Source organism: Solanum stenotomum, chromosome 7 (assembly GCF_019186545.1).
Source record: "Solanum stenotomum isolate F172 chromosome 7, ASM1918654v1, whole genome shotgun sequence".
Classification (NCBI taxonomy): Eukaryota; Viridiplantae; Streptophyta; class Magnoliopsida; order Solanales; family Solanaceae; genus Solanum; species Solanum stenotomum.
The window spans coordinates 53,107,244-53,128,188 of NC_064288.1; the positions used below are offsets into that span (position 1 = coordinate 53,107,244).

Sequence of the window (20,945 nt, forward strand, 5' to 3'; positions counted from 1 at the left end):
AGATCAACTCGAATTAGATAAAGCTGCAAGCTTAGTTGTCTTAGGATTATATCTTCTGCAAGTTCATTGTAAATTTGTTCCTACATCTATAAAGGATTCAAATAGTTATTTTGTGAAAAAGTCTAAATCAGTTGAGTCTAACTGATTTAGTGTACAGCTGTGTGTGCTCTTAATTAAAGTCTAAGTCATCTGAAGCGTGGTGGTTTAGTGGGCAACCTGCGTGTTGCTTAGTCAAATTCTAAGTTGTATAGTGATGATAGCTTAGTGGGCAGAGTGACATCTGATTAGGCTCTTCAAGTAATACAATTATTACTTGGTTGTGAGATTAATAGCTTTTTCTCACTTTGGTTGTAATTGGATTCACTTTTGCTTAAGGAAGATTAGTAAAAACAGTTGAAAATCCTGTGTGACAGGTCATGGTTTTACTCCCTTGAGCAAGGAGGTTTCCACGTAAACTGCTTGTGTTGTGTTTTCGTTATTATTTACTCTTCTTATTATTCTTGTTGAGTCAAAGGACCTGGTTCGTTGACTGAGAGTAGATGCACGCATTCTATCAAGACCATTTGAGGATGGATATGCGTGATAGTTTTCACTACATATAATCAAGTAATAATCGAACTTCCTGCTTTACGTATGGACACTAGTATATTTCTGTTCCTAGAGCCTATATGTGGTTGAAATGCAGTCTATTGAATGCAGAAGGTTGTGTGACATCTTTTGCACAAAACTTAACTGAGTTTACATGGTTGTGACTTGTGTGGCTTACTTAAACTTTGTATCATGCCCTGAATCTATCCGCTTGGACGACATCCCAAATGAACTTATGTGACCAAATCTTACATCACGCGTCACTTTGAAAAGAAGACTTAGGATACCCCAAGATTCCTACACCATATCATCTAGCCTGTGTTAGCCTTTGGTATCTCTATGAATTTGTCTTTTCACTCGAACTCAAATGGTTTGTATCCTGTCAATTTTGCTTTTGTCTGTATATTTAAGATTATTTTCTAAAAAATTCTTGCAGGATTTACCTTTTTCTGATGCTTTGAAGCTTTTGTCGTACCTGAGGAGTTGGGCCTCTATACCAGATAAGGTCAATATTTCCTTTCGAGTTTATGTTCTAAGGCAAATATTGTGCTTGAGCTTTTGAAAACAAAATAATTGAATAGAATCTTCTCATATTAAGTTCAATCTCCGCGTAGAGCAGAGAATGGGTAGTTTCACTCATCAGGAGCAATCAACAATTTTTTCCTCATTTTTGTATAAAGTTAGTAAGTCTAGGAGGGTAGAGTACGTAGATCTTAAAGAGGTTTCTGATAGACCCTAAGCTCAAGGAAGTTAAATTTTTGCACGTCAACATCAACTAGGTAACATTATGTCTTCAAACTTGTAATTGTACCAAGTATGCTTTGCTTGAATGAAGTTCCTATCTTGTTGTTTACAAGCTATGTCCAGTCTTGAATTTCACCGATAGTTACCCTTTTACACTGTTGTTGCAGATGGAGCTTGTTTGTCGTGTATCAACATTACTATTGCAACTTCATCATCACCAGTTGGTTTCAACTGTCTCTGCCAAACCCCTAGTGATCCGTCTAGAAGACGTTCTCCCTCCAGCAGTTAAGGTTAGTTTGATGAGTACATTTGCTACGACTTCTTTGAGAGATTTTATCAACTGTTCAATCATGTCCACGACTTCCATTCTAATATCGTTTTATAAACTAAGATTGTAAATGGAAACAAATAGTGGATTCTATGTTTTGACATGAATTAATGTCGGACTACCACATGAACTCAAAGATATCATTGGTGTCAACCTTGCTAAATTGTATCATATCAAGGTAGCTCGTCTTTTGTGATTTTGATTTTGTCTAACGTCTTTTCCAAGTTCATAAGGATGTGTGATTAGACTGTTTCTGTCTGTTTTCCTCAGCAATTAAAAACTTCAAAGTCGGATGTTGTATCTCGAGATGAAAAGACTAAATTATTAGAGATACGCTCACACAATGTGAAATCTATTGAAGCAAGGGAATACACAAAACAAGAAAAGAAGAGAAAGAAGAAACAGAAGAAATTGGATGGAGGACATGTTTGGTCCTAACTTATTATTACCTCAACTACACTTTTACACTTGTATTTGTAGTTTTATAGTCATTTTAAGATAAATATGTGTAATTCCCCGAAGTAGGATCTTGGAGGGGTAGAATATACGCAGACATCACCATAGACCCTCGACTCAAGAAAAAACGATCCACAATAATATATGAAGAAATATCATAAATTAAAACAGTCATGGCAAAATACAAGAGTAAAGATTGGTACATACATAACATAATTTGTATTTTGTACTTATAAGGGTGACAAATCATTTACATTTTCGTACTTTTTACTTTAAAAATTAAACTCTCCTTTAATTATAAACAACAAATATTCTTCCCTTTTAATCCTAATTGACTTTTTAAAATGACTATAAAACTACAAATAAAAAGTCAGGACCAAACATGTCCTCCATCCAAAATCTTCTGTTTCTTCTTTCTCTTCTTTTCTTGTTTTGTGTCTTTCCTTGTTCAATACGTTTCGGTGTTGTGTGAATGTATCTCTAATAATTTAATATTTTTATCTCGAAATACATCATTCAACTTAGAAGACATCAATTGCTATCGAAAACAAAGATAGTCTAATAAAATAATATTGACTTTTTTTTGTCTTCGATTATTAATCAATATCAATTCTCTATCGCCAAAATAAACTATAATTCTAGTAATGCATAGCATTGCCTCAAATCTTTATCCTGTATATGTTTTTTTTTTTTTAAGTCTTTGTTTTTCTTCTTTTCTTTTATGCGATTATTCTAAAATAAAAAGATACTCCCCTTTCAATTTTATTTTTTTTATAGTTATGAGTCGGTGAGTGGGATATAAGAAATGAATCTTCTTTAATTTTAATTTTTTTTAGAGTTCATATTTACATGATATAAATATAATTTTTTTTGTGATGTTAAAAAAATTATGACAAATTTGATAAAAAGCCTCAGTTGAGTCATGAGTGATTTTATAAGAGCAAAACCTTAAGTTATGTAATCTTATTGATAAAATATAAAGTTGAGTGACTTTACTAAATAAATATTTATAGTTGAGTGACCTTTTGAGATATTTACTTTATTATTGTTCTATATTACTCTAGCATTATTGATATTATATTAAGGTTTTTTCAAATGTGGCCAACGGATATTTGAATTAATATGACAGTGGGTTAATTGTCTTTATGACATTAATCAAACATTGATTGTGCCTTCCTGGCACATATTTGAAGAATATATGGTAATTAAGTCTATAGCCTTTATGATATTTATATTATATATTGAATGTGCATTTTATGCACGGATTGAGTCTATTAATCAATGAGTCTATTAATCAAGGCAGACATAATACATAAATTGGACCCTAAACTTGGCTTCGAATTTTAAGTATGACCTCTAACTTTCAAAGTGCACAAGTAGGCACTTCAACTATCCAATTCTTAAACAAAAAAACAAGCGAATCCAACCTGGCAAAACGCGTGATTGAGACGCAATTCAGAAGCGTCAGGGGTATTTTTCGAGGCCCACAATAGTAAAAAAAAAAATGAAAATGACAATTTTAACCTTAATGAATCCCTTTTAAATATATCTTTATTTTTTTCAAATCAAAATCCCATTTTTCTTCTTCTTCTAATTCCTAATTCTAGTACTCAAGCTTTTTTTCTCTTTTTGTGCACAATTTCTGGTCGTTTTTTATGTAATGGCTTCTAATTTTTTTTGTCATTGTGTTAAAAGAGCTATAATGAAGATTTCTTGGTCTGCAAATAATTCAGGTATAAAAAAAAGTGAATTTACATTCATGGTGACAGCTTCTACCAAAAATAAACTTTCAAAAAGCAAAAATTAACATAACCAGACTAAATTGAGGAAGAACAACACATAAACATCCAAAAGATAAGAACTTTGACCACAAATCTTCACAATTTTACTTTGATTTGCAAAGAAATTAGGGCTAGGGCTCTGCTGATGTTGAGTGAAAATCGAGCAAATTGGGAAAAGAAAATACGACCCTACCCTTCTATATTTTAATTTCTTCTTTTTTTTTTAATTATAAAATACGTGTAATTTTTTAATTACGTGGCAGCCACAGAGTGACTCAATAAGCCAAGTAGGAGCGTTTGTATATCACACAATATGACTGTTGGATTCGCGTATTTTTTTGTTTAAGAATTGGATAGTTAAAGTGCCTACTTGTGCACTATGAAAGTTAGAGGTCATACTTAAAATTTGAAGCCAAGTTTAGGGTCCAATTTATGTATTATGCCATTAATCAAATATTGATTGTGCCTTATTGACACAGATTTGAAGAATATATGGTAATTAAGTCTATACCCTTTATGATATTTATATTATATATTGACTGTGCATTGTATGCACGGATTGAGTCTATTACATATGCATAGCTATATATAGTGTCTTTGGGTGCTAGAAAAAGAAGTGCGGAAAAGAAAAGCAAGTAAAAAAAATTTCGTTTTTTTGTTGGTAAACTGTGAAAAAATTACCATAGACAAAACAATGTGTACATATAAGAGCAGTCCAAGGAATCATAACCTAACTGTTATTCATCCCGAACCTCAGAACGAATAAGCACAAAACAACAACTAGTTACATAGTTTCTGAACTAAACTACTACACTTCCTAGTTTTTGTAGAGCCTTTAACTAACTTGATCGATCCTTTCAATTATCTCATTCTTTATCTGTGCAACAAATATATCCGTGTTTACATTTATTCTCTTGAATTATTTCCAATTCCTAACCCTCCATGTGTAAAGATCCTTGCCCTCAAATCATTTTTGTTAACTCCTTGAATCGTCTCCAATGTCTCTCTTTTAACCAATGTAAGCATCTGGATCTGATCCTTCGGTACTCTACATCCGGACCATCTTTTCAGCTCTTCTTGCATCTACATTCAAAAAAACATATGTTGATGGACTTCTTCTTTGTTATCATTACACATATAACATGTTGTATCTTCCATTGGAATATGTAGCTTGTTAATTCTCTCTTTTGTTAACAATCTATTATGTCTTGTCAAGCCATACCAAATCAGATTCCTTTATTTATATATGCATATAAATATATATAATAATTGTTTCCGATGAATTAGTGTCACGTGATATGACAATATTTTTGAGGATATATAGATTATAAGTGACCATCATAGTGAAATATGGTTTATAGTATGATCATTTGATTACTTGACCTTAAACTTTATTTTGATACTATAAAGCATGATTTTGTTGGACAATTTATTGCTAACAAAATAATGAGAAGGGTTGAAGTTAATAAAATGTTTACCACATGTTTTCAATATATTATCTTAGATGTTATTGTAAAAATATTATTTATTGCTTCAAAGATTTTGATTAGTTTAGTTTAAAATTCTAAAATGTGTATGTTAAAAAAGTAGATAGTTTTTTTTTATAAATAGATTTTGTATTTTATTTACGATATTTAATTTAGTCAAAGAGAACATATAATCATAGAATTCACAATTAATTTTTTTCGAAGGCCCCAGAATTTAGGAACCTTATCTTTGAACCACCCCTTATATTATGGTTTAGATAATGGATAGTTTCAGTACTCAATACCAATCAGTAAGATGTTGTATTTTTAGATACAAAATTTAAATTATTAGAGATACAATTATACAATGCGAAACATTTTGAAATTAAGGTAGACATAAAACCAAAAAAAAAAAAGAGAAAGAAGATATAGAAGAAGTTGGACAGTAGACATGTTTGGTCATTATTTATTATTAACTTAACTACACTTATACTTTGATATTTGTACTTTTATATAGATATAATACATAAATGTACTCTTTAATTTGGTCTCATTTCACATATATGCCCTACAATTTTGGATGAGCACAAGTAACACTTAAATTTATATAAAATTAATCAAGTAGACATATGAGTCCTACGTGGCACAATACATGCAGGACACCATATATGACACAAATTGCCATGTAGGATGCCACATAGGACGTGTGTGTGTCTATTTATTCAACTTTACACAAGTTTATGTGTCTACTTGTGTAAACCCAAAATTAAAAGACATAAACATAAGCTTGAAGCTAAGTTAAAGGACATGTGGCCTTCCGTACTATGCCTTTTATATATGCTTCTTTGCTTAGTTCCATTGGTAGAAGAGGAGTAGAGTTACAATTTTGGTCATACAACTTTTGCAAGTATAATTAAGTTATGATATTAAATTTGTATATAATTTTATTATTAAGTTATAAAGGTTCATATAGACCTACTTAACAATTGGGTCATTACACAAATCATATTGAATTGTAATCTTCATGAGAAGAGAAATTTGAATTTTAAGTAGCAATTTGTAGTATTTGAATGTAAATTGCATGTTAGTAGTTGTGAAAAAAAAAACTTGTTCTCATATATTTTATGGAATTTCATGATTTTCAGTTAGGCAATTTGTACGGTTGTCTAAGATTTTTTTGGCTATAAATAGTCGCAATAAAATTTAATATTTAAATAAAAAAATAATAAAGGTACGTGCTTGTTTTAAATAAAAAAAGGGCATCTTATAAATATGATTAAAAAATGTTTTGAAAAGCAAAAAACATACGACATAACTTTAAAGTTTTTTCTTACGAAGAATTTAACATAGCACCGTTGTGTTACTAGTTTATCATTGAGTCAAAATAATGTTAATTTCTCGATTTATGCTACTCTTAAGATGAGAAGAAGTTAATTGATTTTAATTATTTTTTAAAAATAAAATACATATTAAGAGTTTGACCGAATTTACACAACATATACCTAACTATCCTCTCACCATAAAATAAATTATATTTCAATGAACAGTTAGTACTTCAAATATTTTTTTAACTCTAATATTCTTTCACAACATTTGTGATGTTTGATTATATACCAACATTTTTATCATTTTTTACGTTTCGTTTGGAATTATTTTTTCTTGAGTCAATTAAGTCACAAATTTTTTAAAACCGTTCAATTTAACCCCAAGATAAAAATAAAGTTTTTTTAGACTCTATCCTACTCATATCACACTAATTATATTATTATTATGTAAATTAAAAAATAACAAACAAAAATATCCGCATTCAAATAAATTAAAAAATAACAAACAAAAATACACGCCGAACTGTCAACAACGTAACACCTGGCAATTTTTCTACAAAAATTTTGGTACAATCTGTTGCTTCGTTGGCATTGTACCTTTTTTTTTTCCTTCTATAACTCTCTTTTTGGGGATTTTTTCCCTCTGTTTTGGCGATCTCTGTTATCCCCATCCTAAATTCATGGCGTCTTCCAGCTCCGGCAACTCTGTTCCTGCCGCCGGTAACCCCCTTTTTCAGACTAAGAATTCTTTTCTTTTTGAGATTTGATTAACTTGTTTTTACTTTTGGGTTGTCGGGGTTGTGTTATATAGAGGCAATTCAAGTTAAAAATTCAATCTTTTTGGTTTTGGATTGGTTTATTTGTTCTTTTGGGTTGTTGGAGTTGTGCTATATAGAGAGGCTGTTCAAGTTTAAAAATTAAATTTGTTCTTTTGGGTTGCTGGGGTTGTGCTATATAGAGGCAGTTCAAGTTAAAGATTCAATCTTTTTGGTTTGGATTAAGCTATTTGTTCTTTTGGGTTGATGGGGTTGTGCTATATAGAGGTAGTTCAAGTTAAAAATTCAATCTTTTTGGTTTTGGATTAGTTTATTTGTTCGTTTGGGTTGTTGGGGTTGTGCTATATAGAGGTAGTTCAAGTTAAAGATTCAATCTTTTTGGTTTTGGAATAATTCATTTGTTGTCTATTGTGTTTCCATTATCGCACTATATTGCTACTGATATTGTTTCTTTCTTGTTAGACATTGCACTTCTTTTCTTATTAATGGCTATGCTTTCTTCATTGTTTTCTTCTTCTTTTACTTTGGTTTGATGCACTTGAGCCGAGGGTCTTTTGGAAACAACCTCTCTACCTACGAGGTAGTGGTAAGGTGCATAAACTCTACCCTCTCCCGACTCCACTTAGTTGGATTTCATGGGGTATGTTGTTGTTGTTGTAGTAGTAGTAATAATTTATTTGTTCGTTTGGGTTGATGTGGTTGTGCTATATAGAGGCAATTCAAGTTAAAGATTCCATCTTTTTGGTTTTGGATTATTTATGTGTTCTTTTGGGTTGTTGGGGTTGTGCTATGTAGACTGTAGAGGCAGTTCAAGTTAAAAGTTCAATCTTTTTGGTTTTGGATTAATTTATTTGTTCTTTTGGGTTGTCGGGGTTGTGCTATATAGAGGCAGTTCAAGTTCTGGTGTCTTCATTGGCGGATGATTCACTTATTGTACGAGAAGCATCAATGGCTGCTCTAAAGGAGATAACCTTCTTGTATGTACATTTCCTAATTATATGTTTCCAAGTCTTTTTTCTTTTCTTTTCTGGGTCACATTGAATTTATTGTATTTTTTTTCTTTCAGAAATCCACTTCTGGTTCTTGATTGTTGCCTAACAGTATCAAGAGGTGGAAGACGGGTACTGTTTGTTCATTACTTACATTTTTATATTGTATGTGAACAATTGGGTAGAGTGTAGTGTTCTTAATTTGGGATTTTATGGATTTCAGAGGTTTGGGAATATAGCTGGTTTGTTTCAAGTGATGTCAGTGGCAATTCAGGCTTTGGATAAAGGAGATGTTGATCATAATTATCTGGCGAAGTTGGCCAAAATTGCCACTTCTGAGGTGATCTCAACCAAGGTAAAGGACACTCCATTATATGAGCCTCTGTTTTAATTTGTTTGTATTACTTCTCTTCCTTTTTAGTCCGTTTCAAAAGGATGCCTTTTTCCCTTTTTGTCAGCTCTTTAATTCCAACTTTCCAAGCAACATCTGTTAGAATACATGATTAAAGTATATTTTGGTACATTTCACATATCTTTAATTCTTTAATTCAGGACCACAAGATTCAAAAGTCTTTTTTATTTTCTTAAACTCCATGTCAAGTCAAACCAGCCAAACAAATTGAGAAGTGGAGGGAGTACTAAAATTTATGCTACAATTTGACTTACCAGTTCAGGAAGGAGCTACGTTACCATGCTCCATAACCAAATGTGGATGTGGATCCATCATTTTAAGTGTTTTTGTGACATGGGTGCAAAAGTAGCATATCTATGTATTTTTGAAATATTTTCGACTATTTATATAGAGGTTGAGGAGAAAGCAGGGGCAGTGGACGGACAGTGGAGGGAGCCAGACTTTTCACTAAGGGTTCAAATATATAAAGAAGTAAACACACAAAGATGCCAAGGGGATTCAACATCTACTATATATACATAAAAAAAATAATTTGAACCATGTATACGTAGTGTAGTTTTTCGCCAAAGGGGATTCAGATGAACCCTCTTGCCTTTACCTGGCTCGGCCCATGGCAGTGGGTTTGGATGAACTTGCTGTTGGACCCCTGCATCTATTTTTCATGAACTAGGAATCAACATGTAGCAGTTTAGAGTTTCGATTTGATGTCTTTGGTATAGATTGCTTATTTTTTATATCCTCAAGTTATAATGTCTCATTATTGGAATATCAAATGTAATGTTTTGCACACCGGTTGTTCTCTCTTGTTCGTTCCCAAGGATTGGCTGGACTTGTAATGATCATAACTACTAGTTTCCTGATTCCTTGTTGTGGATTTTTCGGTTTTATCCACCATGATTCTGATTGGTCTTGGAGTCAGATCTCTGTCCATGTTGTTTGGTGTGGTAGTTGTACTTTGTTTTTTTGTATACAGGGTGTCAAATTTACTTCTTTCATGTCCCGTGCAATGCTGGTAATATTCATATTACTCTAACAGTTAGTTCGATCTCATGATAGGAACTTAACGCTGACTGGCAAAGAGCTGCAGCTGGTGTACTCGTATCAATTGGTTCACATATGCCGGATCTGGTGAGTATGTTTTTCTCTTTTTTTCTTATGAAAATAATTTTTTAGCTGACGGAATGTTATCTGTGCTTTCTAGTTCCTATCTTCTTTTGTTTCCTTATGCAATGGATTTTTGAAGAGGGAATGTAATCTTATGAACATGTATTTTATTATTCATGTTTCTTATTTCTATGACTCACTAGTATCTGTCAAAGTCATATTTTGAGAAATTAAGAGCCTTGTGGTAGAGTACTAGAGCTGATTTTGTCAAAGCTTGCCAGCAGTATGCCGAGGAATTTTCAGTCTAACTACTAAAAAGTTCTGTGGAACTCTTCAATTATTCAATGCTTTTCATATTAGCTCTGTTGCATTTGTGCATCAGCTCATTTAAAAATTTAAAGTGTTAAAACAGAGGTTTTATCAGATTCTTTTTAGATCTGCAACTTAGCACGTCATTTTCCTACCTGGTTCTTTGTCTTGAGCCAAATGTGTGAAAATATGTGCTGACGGATGGTGGTGAAACTCAAACTTAGTACCTCTATGCAATCTAATACACGGAGAGTCGTGAAACCACTTCAGCTAGGTTTAAATTGTTAGCAATGGGGCACTTTTATTTATTTATCTATTTTTGCAACATGATAGGGTGTCTGATTGGGTATAAACCGGCATACATGAGATTATAGAATGTATATTTCCTTAAGGTTTTGGTAGGATGTTTTGGAAGAGAGTTTGGAAGGGAATTAGTTGGTTGTGGGATGAATTTCTGCAACATACTAAGGGCCCGTTTGGCCATAGATTTCCCAAATAATTTTTGGGGAAAAATTTGGCAAATAGTGTTTGTCCATACAATTTGCCATTATTTGACAAATATTTTTGGCAAATATCCCAAATTCCCAAATACTAGTTTTTTCTAGTATTTGGGCCAAATCTCATTATTTGGGATCTTTTGAAAATTGAAATTTTACACCAAACTTTTATCTTTTACAAAAACACCCCCTATAGTAGTTGTTTGCGTTGTATATTTGTAATACATAATTTTTTATGTGAACACCAAAGTAGTGATGAAATATTCAGTGAATATGAAAGTGAGTTGTTGATGAAAATGATAAACAATCGGCTCAGGGCAACAAAGTCATGTGATTTGTCTACTTTACGATGTATGGAATGATGCTTGTTTCACTCAATGCAAACTACCACATTGCTCTAGTGTCATGGACACTACTTGTTATTTCTTGCAACGAAAATCCAATTGACTTGTAATACAAACTTAAGGTTAGTTTTGATGGTTTTTAAAACTTATGGGTATAAATTATATTTTTCTAAAAAAGTGAAATATATTTCCCAAATACTATGGCCAAACACATGGTGAAATTTCACCCAAATAGTATTTGCCAAGAATATTTGGAAATCTATGGCCAAACGCTAGCTAAATTAGAGATTGGAAATGGGACTGGATAATGTTTTAGACAGATTTTTGGATTGGAGAAGAAAGCTTATTTTGAAGGGAATTGAAGTCATTTTTCTAGAGTTAAGAAATTGTTTGTGTAACTTACATTTTTGGTGTAAAAGTAGCACAATAGAGCCGCGTATGGATCAACATCAGGATTTCTTGTAATTGCTGGGAGGGAACATGTAACTTATTTTGATTCGGAGATTGGTTAGTCATGAACTATTTATGTACCAGCTTGGTACTTTATTAATATAACTTTTACCTGATGTTCAACTTCACTCACAAGCTCGAGTGACATATCTGGATCTATGGTGTTGTAATCACTCACCTACAATATGCAGATGATACCTTAGTTTTTTGTGAAGCAGTGAGGAACCATTTTCTGATTTTGAGGACCATTTTCATTATTTTTGAAGCTGTGTCAGGCCTTCATATAAACTGGGGGAAAAGCTACATCTATCCAATTAATGAAGTGGTGCAAATTGAGGAGCTAGCCAATACGCTAGGGGGGCAAATAGGGGAGCTACCCACCATCTACTTGGGCATGCCATTAGGTGCAAAAAGTAAGTCAATAAGCATTTGGAGTGGAGTGATAGAGAAGTGTGAGAGAAAATTAGCAAACTGGAAAAGTCAATACTTATCCCGAGGGGGAAGACTTACTATGATCAACAGTGTGCTGGATGCCTTACCAACTTACATGATGTCTATTTTCCCAGCACCAGCTGGTGTAATCGACAGAATAGAGGTACTCAGAAGAACTTTATGAAGATAAAAGGAAGTATCATCTTGTCAAATGGGAAGAAATGAACATAAGCAATAAGATAGGGGGTGTGGGCATCAGAAACATGAAGTTTCAGAACCAAAGCCTTATGATGAAGTGGTTATGGAAGTTTGCATCTGCTGAGAACTCATTGTGGAAGGAAGTGATTGCTGCAAAATATGGAATGAGGGATAAGTGGATGACAACAAAGGTGACCTCTCCCTATGGGTCTAGTGTATGGAGATCTATCAGTGATCTATTGGATTTGGTGCTAGAAAGATCATATTGTAAGGTGGGAAATGGCAGAAAGGTGGCGTTCTGGGTGGACAAATGGTGTGGTCAGGTCCCATTAAGCCAAAGGTTTCCTGACCTCTACGACCTATGTCAAATGCAACAAGCAACTGTAGCCGAATTATGGATTGATCAGGGGTGGAATTTGCACTTCAGGAGGAATTTAAATGATTGGGAGATGTGCAGAATAACTGAGTTTTTGGTTACCCTAGCACAATTTAGTAACCTGTCTGAGGAAGAGGACTCACTGGTGTGGAATGTGGGGAGCAAAGGGTGTTTCACAGTAAATTCAGCATATGAAGATCTCAACACAGTTGGCATTGAGGAAGTAGAATGGCCTTGGAAGATGATATGGAAAACCAAGATACCCTACAAAGTAAATTGTTTTACTCCGGAGGGCGATTGGGAGCAACGTGGGGCTCGGGCCCTAGATAATCCTAGGACCGCCACTGGGGAAGAGTTGTTGGAGAGGCTCTATACCCTTTTAGAGGATCTTAATCGGGGTGGAGTCCATTCCCAGTATGACTTGCCTAGCTAGTGCTTCCTAGCCGACTATACTAAATGAATTTCCTGTGTTCCAGGTGCTTTTTGTTTGAAGAGCAAGGAGAGACAGTCAACCATCTCTTCTTGCACTGCAAGTGGACAACCCAGCTGTGGCAAATGTTCACCAATATGAGAGAGATTAAATGGGTGAAACCAGGAAGGATCAAAGAGGTTTTGAAGTGCTGGAATAGAGATGGAAATGCAGGAAGAAAGGAGGAGAGATGGAAGATGGTCCCATCATGTATATGGTGGACAATATGGCTAGAGAGGAACCAGAGATGTCATGAAGGAAAGCAGAGCAACATACAAAGACTTAAGCTTAAATGTTTAGCTCTGTATTATTTTTGGTGTAAACAAGTAGTCTTAGATAGCTCAGAAGTAATCAGCACAACTATAGATTACTTCAGCACAACTATAGACTGGCTGTAACTTGGTAGGTATAGGATCCTATGTAACTACAACACTTTTGGAGGGGAACTACACTTTTGAGGTAGTATACCTGTGGATAAATATAGACTAACTGTTACTTTTATCAAAAACAAAATAATTTACCCCCTATATAAAGAAAATGGATCTCACTATTATAGTTGGATGGAAATAGGGATGGGATGAACCATTCTAAATGAAAATGAGCAGAAGTGTATAACTTGGACAGGTACAGGCATTCCATGAACCTCTTTAGAATTTTGGGACTCAGTTGGATCATGCCCAGGCCGACTCTTGATTTACGACACTGCTGGTACAAAATAGGGCTGGGGAAAGTCTCTGTCAAAGTTTGGAATTGTATTCCTGCAACTATATGGTGGTCCACATGAAATGGAAGTAGTGCAAGAATTTTTGAGGATAGAAAAGAATCCATTATTATAGTAAAATACTGATATATCTCCTTAATTTCCTTTTGGGGCAACATGGCTTCAGTTAATGATGTAGAAGTCATAATAAAAAATAAAATAAAATGATATTGAAGCCATGGTCGATTCAACATGTGAAGTAGCTGCTCTGTATTTACTGTCCAGCAATAGTCTTAATGCTGGAAGTCAACAATATGCTCTTTACTTGATTAGAAAACCAGCTTTCCATGAACCTGAATGGGTGGAAGTTGGTTTGTGCTGATAAGTAGCTGATGACTATTGCTGTAGCGACTCCACAAAAAAGTGGCTTTATTTGACAGTTGAACTAGTTTGCTCTTAAAGTGATATCATGGGTTGACTTTGACTAAGATGTAATAAATGGGGAGGCTGTGACCACGCTAAAAATTCATTAGCAAACCTGTTTTTCAATTTTCACACATCTCAATACAGTCTGAAGTTCCTAGAACTATCATCGTTGTTAGTACATTGGAGTTTTGCATGTTTGTTCCTTTATGGTCTTTAGAATATTGAACACCTTTACAATCGACGAGACCATTCTTTTCCAGCTGGTGCATTATGAAGTTCCTTTCTAGCTGGTGCATTACCTTGGCAATCAATCTTAGTTTGTACATTCTGTCGTAATTCTAAATGTTTATCTCAGAGAAAATGCTTCTTTTCCTTGTTAAACTTACTCGTCTCACCCAGAGAAGTACAAAAAACCAGATCGTTACCTTCTTTTGTGCTATGTTTACTTTCGTGGCACAGTTTTCTGACAAATAATTGTATGTCTCCACTTTTTCTTTCTTCTTGTTTTTTGATATTCTGAACTTTTTTTGTTCTAGTTTAATTCTTCAATTGTCTGTGGCAGATGATGGAAGAAATATTCCTCCATCTTTCAGGGTCAAATTCAGCTCTTCCAGCCATGGTTCAAATTCTTGCAGATTTTGCATCATCTGATGGTTAGTTTTTGATTTGTTTGCAAATACTTTGTGGGTCACTTTAACATTGTGATCCAAGTCACTTATCTGATCTACATCTATGATATTTGAAGCTTTGCAGTTTACGCCTCACCTAAAGGGTGTACTGGCACGAGTGGTGCCCATTCTTGGAAATGTGAGGGATATCCACCGGCCAATTTTTGCAAATGGTAATAGACCCCAAAACTTTTTATGCTCCAACATTTCAAGAAAAACTTTCTCTTGCTTTAAATTAGCATGTCATTCTCCTAACAGAAGAAGTAGGAGCATTTGCTATAGGAAGCTGTGACTTCTGAATTTTCCAGCCGGTTAGAATCTTATATTATTGTCATAGAAACTGGTAAAATTTGCTTGCTTGGTTGGTGATTCCTGAAGAGATGTAACAGTCTGGGCTGATGAGGGTATCGGGGGAGGGAGAAAGAGTTGTCTTTTCTCTAATTTTTTTCTGACTACGTTCTCCTAATTGCAATTGTCTGAGATTCTGATAGCTATGATATAACACCTATGTGCTTTGAGGAGGTGAAGCCTATGAAGGGGTGAGACAATGGGGAATAGCAACGGGGAAAGGGCATCAAACTGGAATTTAAGATGGCTCTTGATGAAGGAAGGCTAGTTGCAAAAGGGGATAACAACTATCCCTTTAATCTGTTGGCACATACAACTTATGAGCTATCAAGGGGATCAAGGAGTTCTTTTTGGTTTCTTTTGATTTTAGTAAGAGGAGACTACCAAATTTTGGAGGGCGCCAGCGAGAAAAATCTATAGAAAATTGTTCTCTTGTAGGAATAAGTGACATGTGAAGCTAACATTGAGGAGAGTGTTTTTCTGGGGATTGCTCTGTTCAAGGATGTTCTTTACTGTTTAACGACCCGCTATGATGCCTTCCGCTAAAACAATTTGCACAACACCATAGTATCCCTCTCCCGCTATAGCGCCACCTTGGCTACTATAGCGGGAGTGCGAAAGTACTGTAGTCTCTCAGCTGCTCCAAGAGCAGATTTTTCTTATTGCGTGCACTCCTAAGATGATTCTATGGTTTCCTAATCCATACTTCCGAAATTGCAGGTTAAGAATGGATAGAATTGAGGGCCCAGACTACCCATACGAGAGATTTCTTGATGTTGCGAGCCATGAGCGGTACACATAGATGTGGCGGATATGCTTCTGTTTGGAGAGGGCTCTTAAGATGAGGGGAGTGGCTGAATAGGCTCTCGCCTTCTACAATCGGATTCAAGAGTTCTATTGGGTCCCCTGGTGATAACTCTTCCTTTTCCACAACGCAGGTGGGTGTTGGAGTTCTATGCTCAGTTGCCTAGATTCCCCCAACCCTACCATCTGCATCCAAGGGGTGGACATCTATGTGGATGCCCAGTTCGTAAATTTAGCACTGAGAGTGCTGAAGGTTCCTCATGGTCCCTACAAGGCCAAACTGAGGGAGACGGACATGACATGGTTATGGAATACACTGGTGGAAGAGAAATACTGGGAAGAGGTCAATTGGTTCACTACAGATAGCCTAACCTGCCACTACTATTCGCCTGATACCCAGAGGTGGTTGATATTGGTTGGTCGGAGAATTTGCCCATCGGATAACGGTATTGATGTGACCTATCCCCGAGCCGTGGTGGTAGCCTGCATCATAACTGTGATCCCGGTGAATGTGGGGGAGCAAATTGTGGCAGAGAGGAAAGGTTTCTACCGTGGCAGCAAGAAGTCTCCCTTTCTTCATGGCTTAGTGTCTTACTATGCAGGCAAGCATGGGTTCCCTTAGATGACACGGACTATGAGGTTGAGCATGACGGCGCGTTCAACCCCTTACTGGTGAGGAAGGAGCCTTTTCGAGCACCTAAGAAGAGGAAGATGGACGAGGCGGGAAGCCTTCCTCTTCCTAGGCGCTCAGGAAGGCTCCTTCCTCACCAGTAAGGGGTTGAACGCGCCGTCATTCTCCACCTCATAGTCCATGTCATCTAAGGGCACCCCTACTTGCCTGCATAATACAGACACTAGGCCAGGAAGGAAGGGGGACTTCTTGGTGCCGTGGTATAAATCCTTCCACACTGCCATGATCTGCTCACCCATATTCACGGGGATCCCAACTATGATGTAGGCTACCACCACGGTTCGGGGATAGGTCACATCGGTGAGGTTACTCAATGGGCGAATCCTCTGGCAAATCAGTGTTAACCACCTCCGGGCGTTGGGTGAATAGTAGTGGCTGGTAAGGCCCTTTGTAGTGAACCAGTTGACCTCTTCCCAGTATTCTCTTCCACCAGTGTATTCCACAGCCATGTCATGTCAGTCTCCCTCAACTTGGCTGTGTGGGGCTTATGAGGAATCTCCGACACTCCCAACACTAATTCATAGACCGGGCATCCACAGGGATGTCTACCCCTTGGATGTAGATGGAAGAGTTGGGGGAATCCCATAGGACCATTGCCAGATGAGCGTAGAACTCCAACGCCCACCTGCGCTGTGAAAGAAGAGGAGTTACCACCAAGGGATCGCAACCGAACTCTTGAATTCAGTTGTAGAAGGCGGGAGCCTATTCAGCCACTCCCCTCATCTTAAAATCCCTATCTAGACAGAAGCCCATCCACCACATCTCCTTGTACCTCTCATGGCTCGCAGCATTGATAAATCTCTCGTAGGGGTAGTCTGGGCCCTTAATTTTGTCATTATTAACTTGTATATTTGGAAGCATGAGTTAGGAAACCATAGAATCATCCTAGGAGTGCATGCAATAAGAAAAAGCTGGTCTTGGAGCAGCTAGGAGGCTGCAGTACTTTTGCATTTCCGCTATAGTGGCCAGGGTGACGCTATAACGGGAGGGAAGGGGGGGGGGGGGCTATGGCGCTTGTGCATACTGCTATAGCGGAAGGTGCCATAGTGGGCAGCACCCACTGTAGAGAGATGCTAGGTCGCTATAGCGGCCTTCATCTTCCAGAACTCCAGGGGGTCGTCAATGGCGCCCCTTGGCCCAAAAATCTGTTTTCGACGAGTTTTTCTTCAGATCAGTGTTCCTTAAGTGCTCTCCTACTTAAATATGCAAAAATCTAGTCATTTCGAGTCCTAAATCACTCCTAAATCTAAGCTTTTCATCAAGAACAAGCCTTCAACTTCCCCCACCATTTCGGACCCCTTTTTGGCCCTATTTCCGGTGATCCTTATGCCCAGAATGTTGTAGTAGGGTTGTAAATGTAAGGGGAAGGCCCATGCTTCGGGAATTTCGACAATCAAGCAATTATTTTAAAAAATCAACCCAAACCGTATTCTACTCTATTCAATTCGTAGCATGCAATTGTTTTCAAATGTAAAATGAAGTAAGGAGAGTAGAGTATGTGTTTTTACCTTAATTTCGACGCTTCTGGACAAAGTGGCTGGAAGGAATTTGAGAGAGGTTTAAGAGTTGGAAGAGGGAGAAATGGGCATGAAAACCCATTCCTCTCCTTATTGTTTCTGATCTGCGTCGAGCCGCTATAGCGGGGTCCAGTACTATGTGTGGGGATTTTTTTTTTGTGAATTCGTGCATTTGAATTTCCTATTCCAGTATTCTTGGGTACGCGAGATGTGATAGCATTTTGTAGGGTGAGTACATTCTTGACTTGTCAAATCGTGCGGTAAACCTCGATAACCGGTTTGTCTTCTTTCCGTCCGGGGATGAATGAGGGGTAAATTGGTATCTATTGTAACGACCCGATCCGTCGTTACATTTACGCCACTTCTCTTCCATTTTTAAAATATATTTACTCATCAAGCAAGAGGAAAGTAATGGCACAGTGTTGTTGAAATCACCCCTAATTTCCTTCTGAATAAAAGCAATGAGCATTTTTCTTTTACACATTTGAAATTCTGGTAGAAGTGAACCTTCTATTCATTGCAAAGTTCATATCAGTGCACATGATTGGTAAAGAGGGATACAAATCACGAAGTCGTTTATTCATGAGAAAAGTTGTTCTAGTAATTTATGTAACACTTCATGCTCAAGTGTTCCCTTTGTTTTCATTGAAGGGACTTATGTTTTTATTTTTTCCAGCATTCAAATGTTGGTGCCAATCTTGCTGGCAGTGCAGTGTAGACTTCCCTCTGTCTTCAGTTGTAGATGCTGATATCATGTGAGACCAATTTGCGGCTTCTGTTTAGTTTTGATTTTCTTCCAAGGATTTTCTTTTAGTTGTTCATGGTGAATATGAGTGCGTCGACTGTGCAGGTCTTTCTTGAATTCTGCATTTGAACTATTATTGAGAGTTTGGGCAATTTCACGGGATCTGAAGGTATGCCTATTTTGTTCTTTTTAGAACGATTTTAAAATGTCATCTTTATATGTAAACTGTCTTCATCCATATTTTTGTTTTTTCATTTCTATTTTCTTACAAGTCTACCTGAGTTTCCTCGTGAATGGTTATCAAGTTTTATGATCGACTTGCTTCCATTGTTGAGTACCTTTGACTGTGGTCAATTTCTTTTGTTTAAGGAAAACTACATGCATTCTTTGCTGAATCTCCCATTAGATATATACACACGAGTTTAGAAACAATGTCCCCTGAATTTAACAAAAACCTCTGTGCTAACTTTTTGCAAGTACCAGCCAAAAAAAAAAAATCAATAACAATATTACTTGAGTAAAAGTAAATATTGTCTCATAGTTCCACCTTTCCTTTCCAAATTGAAACATGGTAGCCCGTATGACATGAGTAATGTGTATTGAAGGGAGAAATGTAGTCTCAAAAGTCATCTCATCGAGGTATTGTAGCAGTTTTAGAAGGGCGAGAATGCTAAAGAAGAGGGAAAGGAGGACCAATGTGAAAATTGCTTAGAAAGATTGGGGGAGAAGGGACAGTGGAGAGTTCTCAACCATGGAGAAGGGACAATGGAGAGTTGTCAACCATCGGAAGTTGTACATAAGAGAAACGGATAACAGAATGAGTCGGTTTTCAATAGCCTCAACGGAGGAGAGACATACTGGAATGGAGCAAAGACAAGAATGGAAAGTTCTCTGTCAACTCAGCATACAAGGAGCTGAATTCAGCAGTAGTGAAGGAAAAAAATTGGCCTTTGAAGATGATTTGGAAGCCAAAAATTCCTTACAAAGTTAACTGTTTCACATGGCTTTTGGCAAAAGAGGCAGTCTTGACACAGGAAAACCTAAGTAAAAGGGATCATCAATTAATCGCTGAGTGTTTTCTATGCGGGGAACAAACTGAGACAATCAACCATCCTTTTTTGCATTGCAAGTGGACAGACCAACTATGGAGGATGTTTATATGCCTAAAAGGGATCAGATGGGTGAAACCTGGAAACATAGCGGGTGTCCTTAGATGCTGGAACAAGGATGGCATGGTAAGTAAGGAGGAGGAGAGATGGAAGATTGTCCCGGCTTGTATTTGGTGGTCAGTCTGGATTGAGAGGAACAAGAGGTGTTTTGAAGGAGTACAAAGCAGCTTACAGATTCTTAAGATGAATTGCTTAGGCCTATTTTATTTTTGGCGTGAGCAAAAACTATTAGCTCAATCAGAAGACATTTTTGATGTTTTAGAATTTTTCTAAGGATAACTTGAACCACAAGATGTAAGTTGTAATACTTTTGTTGGGAACTATACCTGTTGGTGTAGTAGACCTGTGGATATATAGCAGTAATGATACCTTTCTCAAAAAAAAAGAAGAAAGAACGAGTCAGTGGATAAGCTCTTGTGTTCAGGTAATTCTTAGGGGTTCCCATGAGGGTTTTGAGGATAAAATCATAAAGTTGCTTACAAACATTAAGCATAGAGCTAGGAGAGCAACTGTGGTGATGGTAAGAGGGAGGGTAAGAGGGAGTAGGTGGAAGAAAGGAGATAATGAGAACAATGTGGTGTATGAAATAAAAATAAAAAAGGAGAAAGAGGGAGAAAGAGGGTGAAGTAAGGGGGAGAATGGGTGAAGGGGCTTGGTGCTGATAATATAATTAAGTAAATAAAGTATGCTCTCTCTAACAACTTAATCTTTTAGATGAGACGGTTACACACTTCAACATGGTATCAGGGCAGACAAATGTCTTTGCTTAAATCTCACCTCCACCCATTATCAAAAAGTGTTTGGCCATGAAAAATGGATCAGATTGGCACGTG

General features: G+C 36.4%; 1 protein-coding gene across 4 annotated transcripts in view; it reads left to right on the plus strand.

Annotated features, from left to right (window-relative positions):
- The first annotated feature begins 7,253 nt into the window (after positions 1-7,253).
- LOC125870242 (protein SHOOT GRAVITROPISM 6) overlaps positions 7,254-20,945 on the plus strand; it is a 53,980-nt gene continuing 40,288 nt past the window's right edge. For 3 of the 4 annotated variants that reach the window (XM_049550621.1, XM_049550622.1, XM_049550623.1), the window contains exons 1-9: positions 7,254-7,408; positions 8,351-8,441; positions 8,531-8,585; positions 8,677-8,808; positions 9,922-9,993; positions 14,733-14,823; positions 14,916-15,011; positions 18,875-18,953; positions 19,049-19,112. In XM_049550621.1, coding sequence (XP_049406578.1) covers positions 7,369-7,408; positions 8,351-8,441; positions 8,531-8,585; positions 8,677-8,808; positions 9,922-9,993; positions 14,733-14,823; positions 14,916-15,011; positions 18,875-18,953; positions 19,049-19,112 — 720 coding nt within the window. In that variant the 5' untranslated portion in view covers positions 7,254-7,368. Of the gene's footprint in view, positions 7,409-8,350; positions 8,442-8,530; positions 8,586-8,676; positions 8,809-9,921; positions 9,994-14,732; positions 14,824-14,915; positions 15,012-18,874; positions 18,954-19,048; positions 19,113-20,945 lie in introns of those variants that run through there. The other variant, XM_049550625.1, reaches the window with a different exon arrangement.